Here is a 17,896-nt window from a genome sequence, read left to right as displayed (position 1 = left end):
CCCTTTAACCAACCAGCAAGCAGCTGCTTAGGGGGTGAGAGCGGCCCGGAGGTGAGCAGTAATAAGCTCTAGTGATCTGCTCTGACCCCAAACACCAGGAGGCAGAGAAGCCCCCCCCCACACACACAGTAGCTGCCTGTTGATGCTGCAGGTGTGTGGGCCTGGGCCCTGGCCTGACCCCCACTCTCTGTTCCCACAGCAACTTGGGGGGCCAGGGTGTCTGGTTTCTGGGTCTTTGTCTGCAGAAGCCAAGCCCAGGGGTGGGATGGGGCTTGGTGATGGGGCCCCAAGCTGGTCTCTGGGAACCAGGATGAGGCCAGAGGGTGCTCCACCCAGATTCTGCTCATTTCAGGACTGGGGCAGGGAGGTGGTGCAGCCTCCCCAGTCCCACCAGCACCCCCAGCCTAGAAATCAAACCAGCTTCTCCATCTAGATGATACCTCCCCACCCCCAGTTGGGCAGACGCCTGGCTGGCTCCAAGGCTGAGCGGGGGTTCTTCTTGGGGAACCCGCCCCCAGGCTGGTAGGATGAGTTCTGTACCTCCAGTCAGGCCCCAATCCCCCTCCTATCCCCCACCCAGAGCAGCCCTAGGGGCGGGGGGTAGGAGGGTGGCAGGAGGGATGGGTTGGGGGGCATGCTTGAGTCCCCGCAGGGCCAGGCTGGGTGGCTTTAGTCACCAGGGGTGGGGGGCCCTGGACCTCTGGACAGGGGTGCCATCGAGAAACTTGAGGCCTGTCTGGTTCAAACCCTCACGTCTCAGTTGGGGAGACTTAGCTCCAGAAGGGCAGGGAACCCGCCAGGGGGCATGCGGCCATTCTGCCATGGAACTCAAGATTTCTCCAAAACCACCCTCTGGGGTGGCAGGCTGTGTCCTTCCCCTGCCCCCGCCCTCCCCGTGGGCTACACAGACCCCCCACCCAGGCCACCGGTGGACCCTCAGGCCCCTTATCAGAGAGGCCGGCTCTGCAGCTTCAGGGCCTGGAGGAACCGGCGGCCCTGACTCCTTGTCTCGTGTCCAGGTCATCGCTCCCTGGAGGATGCCCGAATTCTATAACCGCTTCCAAGGTCGCAACGATCTGATGGAGTACGCGAAGGTAAGGCCGGACTCCGCCATCACCTGGCCCTCGTCCACTGCCCCCGCCAGGCACATCCCTGCAGAGGCTCGAAGCCGGGGCTGGTATCCGCGCCTGGGGACTGAACGTTAGCCCTGGTGCCTTCCCCCAGCACCTGTTTCCTGGACCAGCCCCACAGAACTAACTGTGGTCCCCACCAGGACTGAGCATCTCTTAGGTCACCCCGCATCCCCCCACCCCCCACCGCAGTCCACCCAGCGGGAGGACGCCCGGCCCCCTCGTTTCGCATTCAGATTGCCACCTCTGTGGTGTGTGTCACTCAGGGGACAGACGGGGGCTGTGAGCGAGGTTGTTCTCTGCCCCTAATTACCTGAATAATTGTCCCCAGCGCTTTCGCAGGAACAGGTAGGTGCTCCGAGGGCCAGAGGCAGACAAAGACTTCTGCGGCACCAGCCCTTTTTGAAGTACAAGTTGCAATAAAACAGATTAGAAGTTTTGCATCAAGATCCTTAGCCACTCCCCAGGGTACCTTTCTTTTTAGCGACTCGATGGCAGCGCTTGACAAACAGCCTCAATCAATCAGACAGGGGAAAGCAACCTGGTGCACGCACCAGAAAATTGCTCGGGTTTTTAAATAGCAGTCGCCGGGGCTGGCTGTGAGCTCTCGCCGCAGCCAAGGTGCCGCGTGGCGGGGGACGCGGCGGGGACCCGGCCCTGCCCCTACCGCCAGCATCCCATTAAGACCTGGAGAGCTCGGAGGAAAGATCTCCTCGACCATCTGTTGTTTTATTATTAAAAGGGGAGTTTACAAGAGCAAGCCCATATGTTGCCAAACAAATTTTCAAATAGCAGAGCTATTAAGGGAACGGGGTTAGAGGCTTTCTTCCCCTCCTTGGTCTCCTTGAGGATACAGAATCTGAAGCACGTTTTATCTTGAAGAATAATGAATCCAGAGTCCCGGCCCATCCCCGTTCTCACGCCGGCAGTCGTGGTTGGAGAAAGGGCTGACCCATAACACTGTCCTTCAGTTCTGTGAAGCTCCCGAGCAGAAGCGGCTCCTGGGTTTTGCCAGAATTTCTGGAGTCATTGTTTGTCCCAAGGCTCAGCTTCTGTCTCAAATAACCTTTTAAACAGGAAAATTTGCCCCAGCGAGAGAGTCTGGGTCGCCGCCACTGAGCCTCCCTCAGAGGCTGGTATCAGAATCGAGCTCTGAAAAATCTGACCACGTTCTAGAATGATGGCAATGTCTCTGCACCCGGGAGTGACTGCAATAACTGAGCAGCAGCCAGACTCTGTCCAAAACTCAGAGCCACGCAGCTGCTTCAGCCGAGACGAAAATCAATGGGGCTTTGAAAAACCCCCGCTTAAGTCCCTTAAGCGACCCGTTAAGTCGCCCAGGCCACACGGTGCTGTAGGGAGACTCGTGACAAACATGCATTTGTATCAGTTTCCACCTCCCCCCCAAATCCATCATCCTAGGGGAAAACCACTCAGAATCACCCCGTCCTTATCACTGTCACCATAATGCTTTTAAAGCCAACATGCAAGGTCGGGGTCCGGAAAGCAGGGCAGTCTTCTGTGCATGCGGAAGACGGTTTTGTTTTCTGTTGTCAGTTGCATCCAGAGTTTCCGGGGTGTGGGTGTGTGTGTTGGCGGGGAGCTCGGGGCAGAGAAGGGAGGGGAAACAAGCCTCTTTGGATGAAGGCCTGTGTTTGGCATTCGTGCATATCTCCCTGCTGAGGAAGGGCCGCCTGTCCTGTTCTTCCCTCCTTGCTCCGGCGGAGCCCCAGTGGGAGAGAGAAAAGGCAAGAGTGTTTCCAAACCACCCCCCAAAAGAAAGGCTCCAAGGAACCTGCCCACTGGCTTTCTCGGCCCCCAGCCCAGGGGAGTCTCCTCAGCGGGGATTTCAGCCCAGTTGGCACAAGCAGGGTCCTGGTCCCCACACCTGGCCTTCCCTTCCTGGAGACAGAACAGGGCTAGCACGTGGATTTGACTCTGGGCACCTCTGTGGGGGGCAAGGAGCCCCCCCGACATTGATCAGCCTTGAAGTGAAGTGTTCTGTTTGCCCATGTGGTCTCCACTGAAGAGGATGCAGATTTTAGAGTGGATGTAGGCTGTTGCTTTAAAAACGGAGTGTGTAGGTAAAGCTGGGAAAAAAAGACCTGCTTTATTTTGAAATTTTAAGGCGGTGATGAAGGAAACAGAAGCTCCCTGGAGGAAGCCTCTAGAATCTTAGTTGTGGGTACGAGCTGAGCCAAGGCAGAGAGCTGTCCGGAAAGATGGGGTACTGCTGGTGGAGACTGGTGGGACCCACCTGGGCGAAGTGCTGAAAAGGGGGGCCTGGGAGGCAGAGCGGAAGTCTTGCTGATTTATAGGGGCTGGGCCAGGCTGCTTAGCTGTTTTCTGTATCCAATAAACCCGGGAGAAGTGAGCAGGATGGTATACTGTGCTAGATCCAACCAGGGTCAGCCTGGGTGGCAAGGGACAGCTCAGGGAGCAAATATGTCCTCATACAAAAGACCTTCAACATGTCACCCACAGCCTTTCAGGCCCAGGGTTTCCGTGGGGTCTCCCCCTAAACAAAGAATTGGATCATTTGGGAAGCAAAGAGTAATCAGATGGGGGATTACTCCTCTTCAGGGCTGCAGGGTGATGTATGTGGTGACCATAGGCAGCAGGGGAGACGTGGGCCCAGAAAGTGCCCGGCCACAACCTGGGAACAAGTGACCTGAACCAGAGGCTCTCGTGGGCGCCTCTTGCTTCCTTGGGTGAGCGTTAAGCACCCCCGAGGGTGCACATGCCTTGGTTGAGATCCACAATGAAAGGTGGGTCCATTCCATCTCCCAGCTCGTAGGATGGGGGTCCGCAGATGGTGCTGGGAGACCCTCAGCACCTGAAGTGTGGACTCAATCTTCTGGAAGAAACCTCCAAAGTTAGCATCCACTCCACAGCATTTCAGACACTGGGTCTTAGAGTCTCTGCTGGGTGTGTTCAGAAATGGGGCCATTACTCCCCAGGCCACCCTGGGGTCGGGAGAAGGAGACTGGGCGGGGAGCGGGTCCAGGGTCTTGTTGGCCTGGGAGCCAGAGTTTGGGAGTGTCTTTGACTTTGAAAGGAAACCGAGGCAAGCAGGCCTGATGCTCGTGGCCTTCAAGCTGCCTCATGCCAACACTGTCTTACCTGTGCTGTCTGAACCTCTTACCTGCAGCAACACGGAATCCCCGTCCCAGTCACCCCCAAGAACCCGTGGAGCATGGACGAGAACCTGATGCACATTAGGTAAGACATCACCTGCCTGGTCTCACGGAGCCCGGAGGCCTCGGGAGGGCAGACCACCTCTTGTTGGTATGTCCCTCTGCTCCTCCCACACTGACTCCCCCCCTCTGTCTTCCTTCTCCCCTGCAGCTACGAGGCTGGAATCCTGGAGAATCCCAAGGTAATCCCCCGTCCCCCCGAGCCGGCTGTCTTTAGGTGGTGGCTGCTCCGTTGCCGACGCGGTCTGGCGTGTTTGTAGCCTAATTTGAAATTTCACGGGGGGCCGGGCATGGGGGCTGGGGCTGAGCCCTGCCTGTGTTCCCCGACCCTCCCCACCGGGCCCCCTGTCGCCTGCCCACTCCACACTGTGTTTTTCAGATCCTCCCCCCTCCCCGGCACTCTTTTTTTTCTTAATTGCTGCCACGATGAATAGGGGAAGGAAATATTTCAGGGAACGGAGAGGGCGATTGTGAGACAATAAAGAAGCAATTAGGCAGATGAGACACTTGTGGGAGGGCCCAGTCTGTGCCCACCAGCTCTTGGGCCGCCTCGGCTGCTGCCACCGGGGGAGGTGGCACAGATCGCAGCCTCAGGACCCATTTGTCTGGGCCTGGGCTCCGCACCAGCCAGCCCGCCCGCCTTGGTCCCAGGTCCCCAGCCTCCCCGGCTGGCTCACGCTGGATCTCGGGGCCATGTTTGAAGTTTAGGTTTTTCTCTCTTTTTTGGGGGGAGGAGGGGTTCCTTTGTGTCTCCCCCTGCCCACCGTGGGAGATGGGGGAGGCAGGATGAAATCTATCCTAAGAAGAAAGAAAAAAAATTCTCTTTTGTCCCCCCAGGGACTGTCTCCATTCCCTGGCTGATTTGGGGGTGGGGTGGGCTGCTTGTCTGATGTTAGGGGGAAAGTGTGCTGGGAGGGCGGGCAGGGGCCCTTGTGCAGCTGGGCCAGGGCGGGGGGGTCCGGGGGGCACAGGATCTAGGAAGGCCAGCTGGAAAGGATGGTTTGGGCAAGGGTGGAGTGAGCCTGGTCCTGGGGAGAGCTCCCCACGGGGACTGGGCCCTCTGGGTCGGTGTTGGCAATAATCTAACCTATACCAGGGGCTGTTTCTGCAGCCAAGCCTGGGGTCCGCGTTCTCGGCTCTGAGCCTCCTCGTGTCCTGGGGGAGGAAACTGAGGCCCAGAGGAATGAACCCCCCCCCGCCCCCGCCTCCCGGCAGCCTCTGGCTCCCCGATGGCCCACACACCTCCCCTCCCCACCCGCTCTGCCCTCAGCCCGGCGGTGTCACTCAGCAGAGCCCACACCCTCGTCCCCTGGGGGCTGATGGCCCCACGGGACCGCTGCCTGCTGGTCACGGGCTTTTCTAGTTCATGCTTGGCTGACCCCACGACATTCAGGCCAGCCACCCCTAATTAGCCAGTCAGTCAGCGCCCAGGGGGCTGGGGAGGCTGAGCGGAGCCCAGCGGCTCCTCTAGCAGCCTGTGATGACTCACCTAGCTGCCGGGGTGCAGGTCCCCGCCCCTCACAGGCCTCCTTTCTAATGAGGGCAATGCATGGACAAGGAGGTGCTAGCCAGTGTATTTTTCAGGATTCTACCCCCTAGTCAAGTGGGAAGGTGAGTGCGTGGTTCCCAGAGACCTGGGTCTGAATCCTGGCTTTGCTTCTATGCTGTGCAACCTTGGGCAAGCTACCCAACCTCTCTGAGCCTCTGGCTTCTTATGTAAACAGCTGGACATCGTAACACCTGCCTCCTGGGGTGTGAAAGCCCTTGGCCTGTCCTGGCACAGGGCCCACGGCCTCAGCCGTGGGACCAGGGGTCCCACTTTCCCTCCTCTGGCCAGCTAAGATATTTGGGGGAAGGAAGGAGATGAGGTTCTCTCAGGAGTGGATGCTCTGCTCTGCCCTCCCCAGGGGGAGGGGGGAGACCACACTCCCGCTGAGAAGTGCGGGGCCAGGCCGAGGGACCCAGGGGCTGGCCACTCCGGCTCCGCTTTCCCAGGCCACCCTGCTGCAGGTGGGGGCCAGGGCAGCCCCTTGCCACCAGCAGGTCCTAGGGGCCCAGGTGGGTGCTGCCCCCCACAGTGGAGGAACTCTGCACCCTGGACAGCCCTGGCCCCCTCTGGAGGAGCTGGGGAGACCCAGCTCAGGGAACCGCTGCCCCCCTCCCTCCCCAACCCCCGCTCCAAAAAAAGCCTGAGACCTGCCGAGGGGAGGGTTTGAAGGCAGATGGTGGAGCCATTTTCTGCCTCCATGAGGGCTGATTGAAGGGCAATGAGGCAGCTAATGCGAAGAAAGATAGAAATTTACTTGCTTTAACTTCATACGGCCCACAGTGAAAGAGTTCATTCAGTCTCCGGCCCGCCATATCTGATGGATGAATAAACCATTTGCCGCATCGATCATGCCTCTACATCATGGTTTACTTCATGGGCCATTTGCTTCCAATTTCTCCTTCTCAGCCCTGTTTCATGCTTTCTTTCGCCCTCTCCCCATCCCCCCTCCCTCCCCACCAACTCTCTCTCCTTTTTTTTTTCTTCACTCTCTTCCCTCCCCCAACACCCCCAGCCCCAACCCAAGATGACATTGGAAGTGAGCCCTCCCGCTGGGATGGATAAATAGGTGGTATTGATACTCAGCAACAAACTATTTGTCATTTGAACTGGGCTTTTAGGAAGGCAGAGTAAAAAGAAGGCAGGCGTGAGCCACCACCTCGGAATGCAAAGCAAATGTCACTTTATTTCTATTTAGTTATTTTATTTAATCGGTGCTGTCAGGGTGTCCCGCTTCCCACTGCAGAGAGAGCAGGGATGCCGGACCGCCTGGTCTTCCCACCTCCTCTCTCATCCCGTTCCATTCTCTCTGTGTTCGTGGCTCCGCTTAAGTGCAGCAGGAGAAAGTGACAAGCCCCAGGTCGGAGTCTGAAGGCCCAGTGAGGGTGGAGGTGGGAAGCAGGCGAGTTTGGATGAAGTGGCAGGCGTTTCAACTCTGGCAGGCAACTCGGAGTTCAACCCGGGCTGGACAGTCAGCGAGGAGCCCCAGGGAGATAGGGGAGGAGGTGGGGAGTCCTGTTGGTCACCCAAAGGCCCCAAGCCCTGGCTCACTTCGCCTTTTGGCCGAGGATAGCCCTGGTCCCAGGAAAGGTGGTGGTTGGTTAAGGCCTGGGGAGCCGGGCATGTCTCTGACCATATCCCTTGTGCTGTTTCTCAACAAAGCAGCTTGGAAACGGCATGGAGGGGTGGGAAAAAGCACTGGACAGGTGTCTAGAGTCCTCGGTCTGACTCCCACACCCGTGGGGCGGGGCAGTGTGATGTGGACAAGCGGCTTCTTTGGCCTTGGTTTTTCCACCTGGTCCATGGAGCCATCAGGCTGGAGGTCCTCAAGGAGGCCCCCCGCCCCTCCTTAGGTCTGTCTTGGAGGTCCATTCTGGGTCCCTGTTCCTGCCCCCTAAGGGGAAACAGGGGAAGGGATGGCAGCTGGCCTCGAAGGCGCTTTGAAGGCGCAAGGGCTTTATTCCCGTCCCATCTGAGCCCAGGAGTAAAGCTAGAAGGATTACTGTCCCTGTTTGCCCAGGACTGGGCAGGGGTGGGGAGGGTCTCTGAGCCTGGAACCAGGATGGTTGGTCATCCTGACATAGAGTCAACAAGCAAGGTGACCGCAGGGAGCGACCTCAGGGGTCCTGGCGGCCCCCCTTCTCCTGAGCAGCTCTTCTCCGAGGCAGGTGTCACCAGGAGGCTGTTCCAGCCATCCTGTCACCTGTGGGGCTCTCGTTGGCACCTTCTTGGATGACTTTCATGTCCAGTAAGAAATATAGAAACTATGTATTTAAATCATAAGGCAGTCAAAAGAAAGTGTTAGTTACTCAGTTGTGTCTGGTAGCCTGCCAGGCTCCTCCCTCTGTGGGGTTCTCCAGGCAAGATTACTAGAATGGGTAGCCATTCCCTCCTCCAGAGGATCTTCCCAGTTGAGGGATCAAACCCGGGTCTCCCGCACTGCAGGCAGATTCTTTACTGTCTGAGCCCAAGACAGGGAAGCCCAAGACCATCAAAAGGAGGTATCATTCCCCCTCCCCACCCATTTTACAGATGAGAAAACTGAGGCTCAAAGAGGTGAAGCAACTTGTCCCATGCTCCACAGCCTGACATCTCGACTCCCAGCTTTGGGGTGTTTTCCACCAGTCTGAAATCTATCACATCCCTGTTCAAGGCCTCATGGGTTTCCTGCCCTGGGCCATGTGGCCTCTGCCACCCCCACACAGCCTACGTCACAGCATCGACAGTCCCCATCCGCCTCTAGTTCTTCTTCCATAGGTGGGGGGACAGTACTTGACCTCACCAACCAGGGCTGCAGAAAACTCAAAGGAAACTGCAGATGCGCAGTGACACGGGAATGCTTGCAGGGTTTTGTCAGCCAGGGGTTGAAGGGACTGCACTTCCTAGGACGTCAGCAGGTGGACAACAGCTGGGCCCCGGGATGCCCACGGGACGGACTTGAGCAGTCAGGCCCAAGAGCCCCCCTGGCCTCATCGTGGCAAGGGTCCAAGCCGCAGCCTGCAGGGGTGGGGGGTGGAGGGAAGGGACCTGGGGATTTCCAGGCAGCCAGCCACCCCTCCACCACCGCATCGAGTCGAGAAAGAGGCCCAATTTCCAACACGCCCAAGAAAAAATATACATAGAGGTTGATGTGTTTTCAAATGGGTTTTTGCTTCGCTCTTCTCTTTTCTCCCTGTGTGTATTAACCTCGGGGACCCCAGGGACGGCTCTCCTCGCCGGAGCACCTGCTGGGGTCAGGCGCAGTCATTAGCTTTGCGGTCAGTGCAGAATAAACCCCAATTCCCGGTGCCGGAGAGAGAGAGAGCGCGCGGGTGTGCCCACGCCCGCTCCCGGGAAGCCCACCTCGCGCCTCACTCCCCCAAAGTCACGCTTTTCCTGCCTGACTGGCTCCTCCTGCTATTCCACCTCCAGCTGTGGGGGCGTCGAAGAAAAAGATGAGATCAAGTTGAGGGGAAAAATTGTCTGATTTCTCGAGCCCTTTGTTTCCCAGGCCCCTGGCAAGTGAGGCTGGCTCCAGGTAGGGGGGCTGGGAGGCCGGCCCGCTGGCTGGACTGGCCAGCAGACCGCAGTGCCAGCAGGACCCTGGCTCTGGAGGGGGCTGCAGGAGACTGACCTGGCCCAGCTCGGCTCGGACACACCATCCTCCAACCTCTTTCTGTCTTGTCAGAACCAAGCGCCTCCAGGCCTCTACACAAAGACCCAGGACCCGGCCAAAGCCCCCAACAGCCCGGACACCCTTGAGATCGAGTTTAAGAAAGGTAGGTGCCCACCAGGACTCCAAAGGGTGGACTTTTGGGGCCCTGGCTCCCTGCCCCTCCTTGCCTGGGAGCCCCCTGGGTATGAGCTCTCTGCATTCCTCGTGTGTTTCCTGGAAGCCAGGGTTCAGATGGGGGTCTTCAAATGTTCCCAGATACCCCCTCCCCGGATGGCATGATCCGTGGAAGCCTCCAGATTTTGGAGGAAGGCACCCCAGCGGCTTTCCCCTGGTCGGTTGACACCAGGTCTGGAGAGAGCATTCTGGGGAAGTCACTCCACTATCCTGGGCCTCAGTTTCCTCATCTGTAAACTGTGGATAAAAGAGCACCCACTACCTCGTGTTTTCACGGTACAGAGTGAGATCTGGATGGGGTGTGTCTGGTGCAGGAGTGGTCACCAAGGCGGTGCTCACCCAGTAGGAGAGCCAACCTTGGGGGCCCCTCTGACCCCACAGCTGCTCCTAAATTAGCTGCCTGGTGCATCTCCCTAACTCCTCACCCTGGGCTCAAAGCTGCTGCCACACTTGCTTGTGTTCTGATTTCCTCTTCATCTTCTCTGCAACCAACATGACGCATTTGCTGGTCTGGCCCGAGTGCCCAGCCTTGAGCCTGGCATCAGGCCCCTTACCCCCACCTTGCCTTGGAAGACAGAGGGGAAGGCAAGACATGCTGGGTAATGGAAGGAGCAGGACCCGCTTCAGGGCGAGGGCTCAGGATGTCCAAGGAAAGAACTTTTCCAGGAGGCTGCAGAAGTCGGAGAGACTTCCAGGAGGAGGTGGCGCTGGGCAGGAGCTGGAGGAGCCAAGAAGGGGGCGTGAAGGCATCCCAACTCCAGGCAGGGAGGCTGGTCCTTCCAGCTACAGGCAGGGAAGGAGACAGAGAAGAGGGACTCGGAGACAGATCCCAGCTCCCCGCTGCTAGTGTGACCTTAGGTCTCGGGCTCATTCCATTCGCCTATAAAAAGGGCCACAGAAATGATGCTCCTAGGTGCTGAGCATGGTGGTGCTCTAATCATCGGCCTCCTCCTGGTCTTTCTCAAGAGGCTGGCTGTGCCAGTGGGCGTTTTCATGGCTTTGATCCCACCTCTGCCATCAGTTCAGACACTTGAGTGTCATGCCCCCTGGGGACCAAAAGGCCCTTAAAGTCTAAGCCCCTTAAGGACAGCTGGAGCACTGAGTCCATCTTATGCCCACCCTCTGTGACCCAGGCCACACCCCACCCCCCTCCCCCCGCAGGTCCCCTGGAGCAGGGGAGAGTGGTGAGGCTGGGAGGTGAGCCGGAGGCCGCAGAGGGTCCTGCATGCTGGACATCAGCTCTGGCCCCCTTTTCCTCCAGGAACAGATAGGCCAGCCCCGAGGGCTGAGCCTGAGAAGAAACATGATCCATTTTAATGATTTGGGGACTGTCTAGGAAAAAAAAAAAGTAGACGGAGGAACCCTCCCCGACGACTCCCCATTCACTCTCTAGTTAATTTATTTGAAGTTTTAATCTAATTATTAACTATTTTAAAGGCTAAGAGGCTTTCTCTGGCGGCGGCAGCAACAATGTCTGCTCGTCTCTGGGGGCAGGCCTCATCCAAGGCCCCGCAAGGACGACAATAGGACCCGGAGGGAGAGAAAGAGAGAGGGGAGAGGCGGGGGGGTGGGGGGGCGGTGGGCAGAGGGGCTTAAGGTTCATTATTGGGCAGACTTACATTTAATAGCAATTTACAACCAAGTTATAAAACCCCTGGAAATGGGGGTTAAGAATGGCCAGGCTGACAGCCCCTGAGCGAAGCCCCTCCAAGCGGCGCCCGGCTAATAAAGACTCGAAAGCCGCTATTGAGGCCTGATTGGCATCCGATCGCTGGCTCCATGGTAATGAGCTGGGCAGATGGGTGGGAGATTAGCCGCCAACTTTGAACAGCTTTTCTTTGTCACTGTTACAGCTCTCTTGTTAGGCCGCTAATACATTTATTGCTCATTTCACACCGCTCGAGAAAGTGCCCCTTGCTATTCAAAGTCAACCCCAAACCCACCCACTGCCCCCCCCCTCCCGCCACCCCCCTTGACTTCCCTCCCGAGCGGTCACCTTCCTCCTGCCGCCCCAGACCCAACTTCTTGGAATTCACGGGCGCCTCCAACACCTCGCCGGCTGGAACAGGCATCTTCTTGCCCCGATCTGGGGTGCAGGGTCGGGGCATGGGGGTCCTCCTGACAGACGTGGCAGGGGCCGTGTGTGTGTGTGTGTGTGTGTGTGTGTGTGAGTTCAGCCGCACCTCGGCCAGGCGGGCCCCCCCGGTAACTGGTGGGACAGAAGGTCCTCCCTCATAAGACAATGGCGGAGCGTGAAATTCAATTAGTTCAGGGCCTGGTTCCAATTTCACAGCCCCTAAATGCAAAAGGGGCAGAGAGAATGGGAAGGGTGGGGGAGAGCGTTTTTATTGCATTTTTCCTTTCATTCTGGGGGGCTTTCTCGCCCCTTCTCTCTCCCCAGCAGGCCTCAACCTGCACTGGGCTTCTCAAGGAGTCATTTGGAGTCCATATCTGTCACATCCATTTAAGGCGTTGCGGGCGGAGAGGGAGGGCGGGATGGCAGCCAGACTCCTCCGCTGAGCTCCGACCATGGGCCCCCTGCCCTCTCCTCCCGCCCTAGGGGTCCCCGTGAAGGTGACCAACGTCGGGGATGGCACCACCCACAGCACGGCCTTGGAGCTTTTCTTGTACCTGAATGAAGTCGCGTGAGTGCTTCCTGGGAACCACAGGCCAGCCTGCCCGGACTGCTGAGGCTGATGGCCCCGGCCCAAGCTTTAGAGGCCAAAGAGGACAGGCCCGTGTCCTGCAGTCAGCCCTGGCACCAGCCCCATAGGCGTAGGGCCCTTTGGTTCTGTACGAGAGTCCCGGTGGCCCTGGGCCTTAGACGGGAACAACCCCACAGCATCTTCTGCCCCTGGGGATGGTTCAGTCAAGCCTCCCCAGGTCTCAGCTGGGTGTGAGGCCAGGCTAGAAGGACAGCTGAGCAGTGGAGAGGGCTGGGTACCACGCCAGGCCCAGGTGGAGGTAACGGAAGTTCACACACTGAACTCACTGTGTGTCCCAGGCAATCCCTTCCCTCCTTGGGCCTCAGTTGCCCCACCTGTACAATGGGTGTTTGGACAAGTTCACCGCTCAGATGTCCTCTGAGTCTTGAATCCTGATGCCCTGCACGTGGCCCCCAGTGACCAGATGGTTCTTCCCACAGTGGCAAACACGGCGTGGGCCGCATTGACATCGTGGAAAACCGCTTCATTGGGATGAAGTCCCGGGGTAAGTCTGCTCGCCACCCTTGGGGGCATGGCTCGGCTCCCAGAGGCCCCTGACACACACACACCCCCCCCCCACCCCCATCATGTTCCAGCATTGCTACTCCCAGGCTGACTTCGGGCAAGTCCTTTCACCCTGCCAGACAGTTTCCCTTCTGTGAAGTGGAGATGAGGGACCCTTGACCACTGCCTTCTGATGGCATCAGAAGAAGAGCTGTCCCTGGAGCAGGGAGAGGCACAGAGGAGAAAGGAGGCGGGCCCAGGGCCCGGAGGTCAGGCACTCCAATGCCCCGGGCGGCAGGTCAGCCAGACTTAGAGGCAGACCACATAGGGCCGATTTCGTGGTCATTAAGGTGACATTGAGGAGGCCAGCAGGCCTGGCAGGGTGGGAATCTCTCCAGGAGTGGGCGCTATGAGCTAGCCAGAGCCCGAGGGCCTGTCTCATGACATGGTCGTTGTCCAGTCGCTCAGTCGTGTCTGACTCTGCAACCCCATGGACTGCAGCACACCAGGTTTATCTGTCCTTCACCATCTCCCAGAGCGTGCTCAAACTCATGTCCATTGAGTTGATCATGCCATCCAACTATCTCATCCTCTGTCGCCGCCTTCTTCTCCTGCCTCCAATCTTTCCCAGCTTCAGGGTCTTTTCCAATGGGTAGACTCTTCACATCAGGTGGCCAAAGAACTAGAGTTTCAGCTTCAGCATCAGTCCTTCCAATGTATATTCGGAGTTGATTTTCTTTAGGGCTGGACTTTTTGCATGATGCTGGGGTGGGGCTCTGCCTTGGTGCTGAGTGGCTGCCCAGCCCATATCCACCTCTGGCTGGGCCTGGAAGGAGGTGAGGCTGGTCCCCAAGCAGACGCAGAGCCCGTGGTTCCCTCTCGGTCCCTCACCGGGTCGTCTCGACTGTACCCAACCCCCATCCCATTCGAGATCTCATGTCCCCCGTGATGAAGCAATGCTGTGTGCTTCTGACTTCCACGAGGGAGGGGCAAGCCAGCCGTTAGGAATACCGGTGGTGGGATTAAGGTCCTTGTGTGAGCAAGTGTTCAGCTCGCTTTGCTAAGGTCAAGTTAAAAAGATGAAACAACCAAAGAAAACCAGGCCAAGGTCATGGCCCTTTGTGTCTCGGGATGTTTTCACTAAGACTCTAAAATCCAAAGAGAACTGACGGCAGATTTCAGGTTAGGGCGCTGGTCCTCGAGGCAGGATGCCAGGGCTCCCACGCGGAGTTCAGGTTCACTGCTCCTGCCTGATGACCTTGGACTTGGTAGCTCAGTTTCCCCAGGTGCAATGTGGCAGGCGTTGGGACAGGAGTTGGATCATTCTGGCTCTGACCTGTTTGAATTTATCTCAAAATGGGAAGAAGGAAGGAAAGTGGCTTTGCCTCGTGTGTGTTTTTTTTCCTCCTCGACAAGACTATTACTGTGAAAAACAACCTAATTGAAAGTCTCGAGAAGACCTTGTGGAGAACAATATTACTAATTAGCTGCTCCCTTGTACCCTCACTTACCTTTGTGTCTTACCTATATTAACATCTGATTAAATGTCCCTTTGTCTCACTTTGCCCTTGGGAGGCAGCACAATGCAGATTATCTGAGGCAGACCCCGGAGGGACCTCAGTGAGCCAGAGCCTAGCACCCTCGCTTTACAGGCAGGGAAACCAAGGCTCCAAATCACAGGCACGTTGGTGGTAGGATCAGGACTAATGTTGAGTCCCAGAGAGGCATGGGCTGGAGGGCTGACAGCTTGAACTCTGCAGTGGGGCAGATCCGGGTTCCAGCCCATGTATATGAGTAGGAACTGGCCCAGTGGAAGAGCTTCTTAAATGCAGCAGTCCCACAGGGATGCTGAAAGGGCAAAGGCGGCCTTTGCCCTCTGGGAACTGTCCAATCTGCACCATGATCATGTCCCATCTCTGTCCAAGGCAGGCATCACTGGCTGTGGGTTGCAGATCAACAGTGCCGACAATGGATAGATAGCCTGAGATCACTCTGTGAAATGGCCCCCAAGTGGACTGGACTATTCTGGGAAGACGTCCTGAAAGAGGTGGCAGGAAAATAGACTTCATGGTAGAAGATGGTGGAATAGAATGGAGTGGGAGCCTTCCACTATGAGCGGTAGGAGCAGCCTAAGTGGCCAGTGGGTGATGGGTTAGGTGTGAGGCTGGCCGGCCTCCTGGATACCTGGCAGAGGCGCATTGAAGGGCTGGTGTCAGGGGCCAGGCTTGGGTACCAGACTTGACTGCCTGCCTTGGCTCCATGACTCTTCGGAAAGCAACGTAGCCTCTTCAGAGAGGCTTCATCTGTGAAATGGGTTGCTGTGCGGATCGAACACCTCTGTGTTGACCTATAGTGGGTGCCATGCCTGGAGGTAGGCTTCCTACCTGTTCCCCAGAACTGGGGGTGTCATCACCTTTGAAGACTGGAGCCATGAGGTTGGCACTCAGTTCCAACTGCCTTGGCTTCTTACCGTCCACCTGAGGAAGATTCCTGGGGCAGAGCCCTCACGCTGCCCAGGTACTGCGTGTGAACCTCTGGGGGGCTTTCCCTAAAAGCATAGGATTTAGCCTGAGAGTTGCTTGCTGTGTGTCCTCAGGCAAATCGCTTTCTGTCTCTGCAACTCCCACCAGCAAAGGTGGGCACACTAGGGTATCTCACCTTCTCTCTCGGCAAGCTATACCTTGCCTATTTTCTGACTTGGGGAGTGAGAAAAGAAAGTAGCTTCATAATTTTAGGGGAAGGTCTTGTTTTTTATTTCTCCACTCCCAATAAGTCACTGTGAGAAAGAAAGAGGGGCAATAAAGGAAGACGTCGTGGATTCGTCCACAAGATTTTTATTAGGTCTACGGTCAGGGGAAAAGCTGTTAATTGTCAATTATATGGAGGGCAGAGCAGGAGGGTGCTATTGTTCGAACGTTGGTGTACAAGGGGGAAATGTCATTTGTATTGATTTTACAAAGCTTAGAGTTGAAGTTGGTTAAGGGCTATTTTTTTTTTTTTTTTTTTTTTGCCGGGGTGGGGGGGGGGGGGGGGGGTAGGAAGCTGGCAGTGCTAATGTCCCGGGTCTGGCGTGGCCAGGTCTGCGGCACTTGGGGCCATGGGGTCAGTGGGCCAGGGGCTGGGGAAGCCGCAGATGGAGTAGCTTTCACTGTATTGTGGCTGTTCACATCGTCATTATCACATTATCTTTTTAACTCTGGAGGGGGGCTAATTAAGTGAAGTAAATGAAATCAGTGGGGAGGAGAAGGGGGGCGAGGCAGGCAGGAGGGAAGCTGAGAAGGAGCTGGCGCTGGTCCTTCCCTCACCCTCTCCCCGGCTGGTTCCTCTCCCCACAGCCCTGCCCCACGGGTCTCACCTCTGCCGCTTCCCTCTGTGACTCCCTCCGCCCTCTCCTCTTCACCTGCCTTCTGTTCTCCCCTCCACTCCTCCCTTCCATGCTCTTCCATCTTCCTCCCTCCTTCCCATCACTCTCCCATCCTTCCCATCTCTCTCACATCCTCCCCTCCTCTCTCACTTTCTCCTTACGCCATCACTTTCTGGCGAAGAAAGTCTTAAGAGTTGTCTCCCGCCTCTCCAGACCTCCCAGAGTCTCCGCTCAGATGGAACATTCCAGATTGGAGGGAGACCTGTGAGGCAAAGGTGTTCGCGTTCCCAGAAGCCCAGAGTAGCCAGCGTCAGAGGCCCACCCTGATTCCCAGGGTGGGGCCCGTGGAGCACTGGGAGCATAGAGGAAGGCTAGCAACCCACCAGGACTTGCCTCTCCATCACCATGGCAACTCCTCTCTCCTTGGCCATGGGACCTAAACGGGGAGCTCTTGGGCTCCAGCCCAGCTTGCCTCTCCCGGCCTTTCTGAATCCCTTCCTCTGGATACTGCTTACCCAAAGGACCAGAGGCGGTGGTCCAGGTGCCTTAACCTCCACATCTGCACCCCCACCCCCCGGCCGAGTTGGCCGATCACACTCAATTCTGCCAAATTGCTCAATTTCTGGGCTAACCTGGCAGCCTTGGGAAAACGGATGAGAAAAATTTAAGCGGCCGCAGCTGCTTTGGTTCCCACCTCTTCCTCCTCGGTCCACTCTCCCCCCACCCCAGCCGCCCCCCAGCTCCTCGCCCTTCTCCCCCACCCGCTCCCCGGCAGTAATTATGGTGTGATTGAAGCCGCTCCGCAGAGAACCGCTGACACCTCTGTCTTTTTCCTGTAAACACGGGGAGATGAAAATAGACACTTGAATCCGCTGTGCGTGTCACTCGGAAGATGTCTGTTGTCTCTTCCCCAGCGACACCGAGACTCAGCTGTCATTTCCTCCTTTTTGCGCAGTGGTTTGTATGCCGACTGTCAAAAGCCCCAAATCCATAGTCTTTAAGCATCAGGATTCTGTCACTGGGTTTTTTTTTTAAGTGATTTTTTTTTTTCCAGAAGAAATACACAGAAATCATCTGTACCCCCATCCTTGTGGAGAGGAGAGGGAAAGCTTTAATACACACACACACACACACACACACACACACACACACACGACAGCAAGCAACCTGAAAACAAGCTTTTTGATCAGTCACAATTAACTTTAACACCTTCTAAGGCAAGGAACGGGAATATTAATCGTGCTGGTGTGCTTCACGGCCGAGGATTCTCTTCTTGCCTACGACTCCCCGCAGCGCCCTTGGAGGTCCTGTGGCTGATTCTGAGGGCTCCGGAATGGGGGACTGTCCACCAGACACTCTCTGCTCTGTTCCTGGGGACAGCGATGATGGGGCAGTTTGGGGGTGGTGGTGAGGGACAGGGGCTTCTCGGGTGACTCAGTGGCAAAGAACTTGCCTGCCAATGAAGGAGATGCGGGTTCAATCCCTGGGCTGGGAAGACCCCCCTGGAGAAGGAAATGGCAACCCACTCCAGTATTCTTGCCTGGAGAATCCCATGGACAGAGGAGCCTGGCGGGCTACAGTCCACAGCATCACAAAGAGTCGGACACGAATGAGCGACTAA

At 57.0% G+C, this 17,896-nt stretch overlaps 1 protein-coding gene across 1 annotated transcript in view; it reads left to right on the top strand.

Moving 5' to 3' along the window:
* Positions 1-17,896, top strand: part of ASS1 (argininosuccinate synthase 1) — a 51,943-nt gene that overhangs the window by 19,122 nt on the left and 14,925 nt on the right. The window contains exons 6-11 of the mRNA XM_043916991.1: positions 1,020-1,094; positions 4,282-4,352; positions 4,479-4,509; positions 9,541-9,631; positions 12,263-12,347; positions 12,848-12,912. Coding sequence (XP_043772926.1) covers positions 1,020-1,094; positions 4,282-4,352; positions 4,479-4,509; positions 9,541-9,631; positions 12,263-12,347; positions 12,848-12,912 — 418 coding nt within the window. The remainder of the gene's footprint in view (positions 1-1,019; positions 1,095-4,281; positions 4,353-4,478; positions 4,510-9,540; positions 9,632-12,262; positions 12,348-12,847; positions 12,913-17,896) is intronic.

This window comes from Cervus elaphus, chromosome 11 (assembly GCF_910594005.1).
Source record: "Cervus elaphus chromosome 11, mCerEla1.1, whole genome shotgun sequence".
Taxonomy (NCBI): Eukaryota; Metazoa; Chordata; class Mammalia; order Artiodactyla; family Cervidae; genus Cervus; species Cervus elaphus.
Note: the sequence above shows the minus strand (reverse complement) of the source record. Positions and strands in the feature narration are given on the sequence as shown.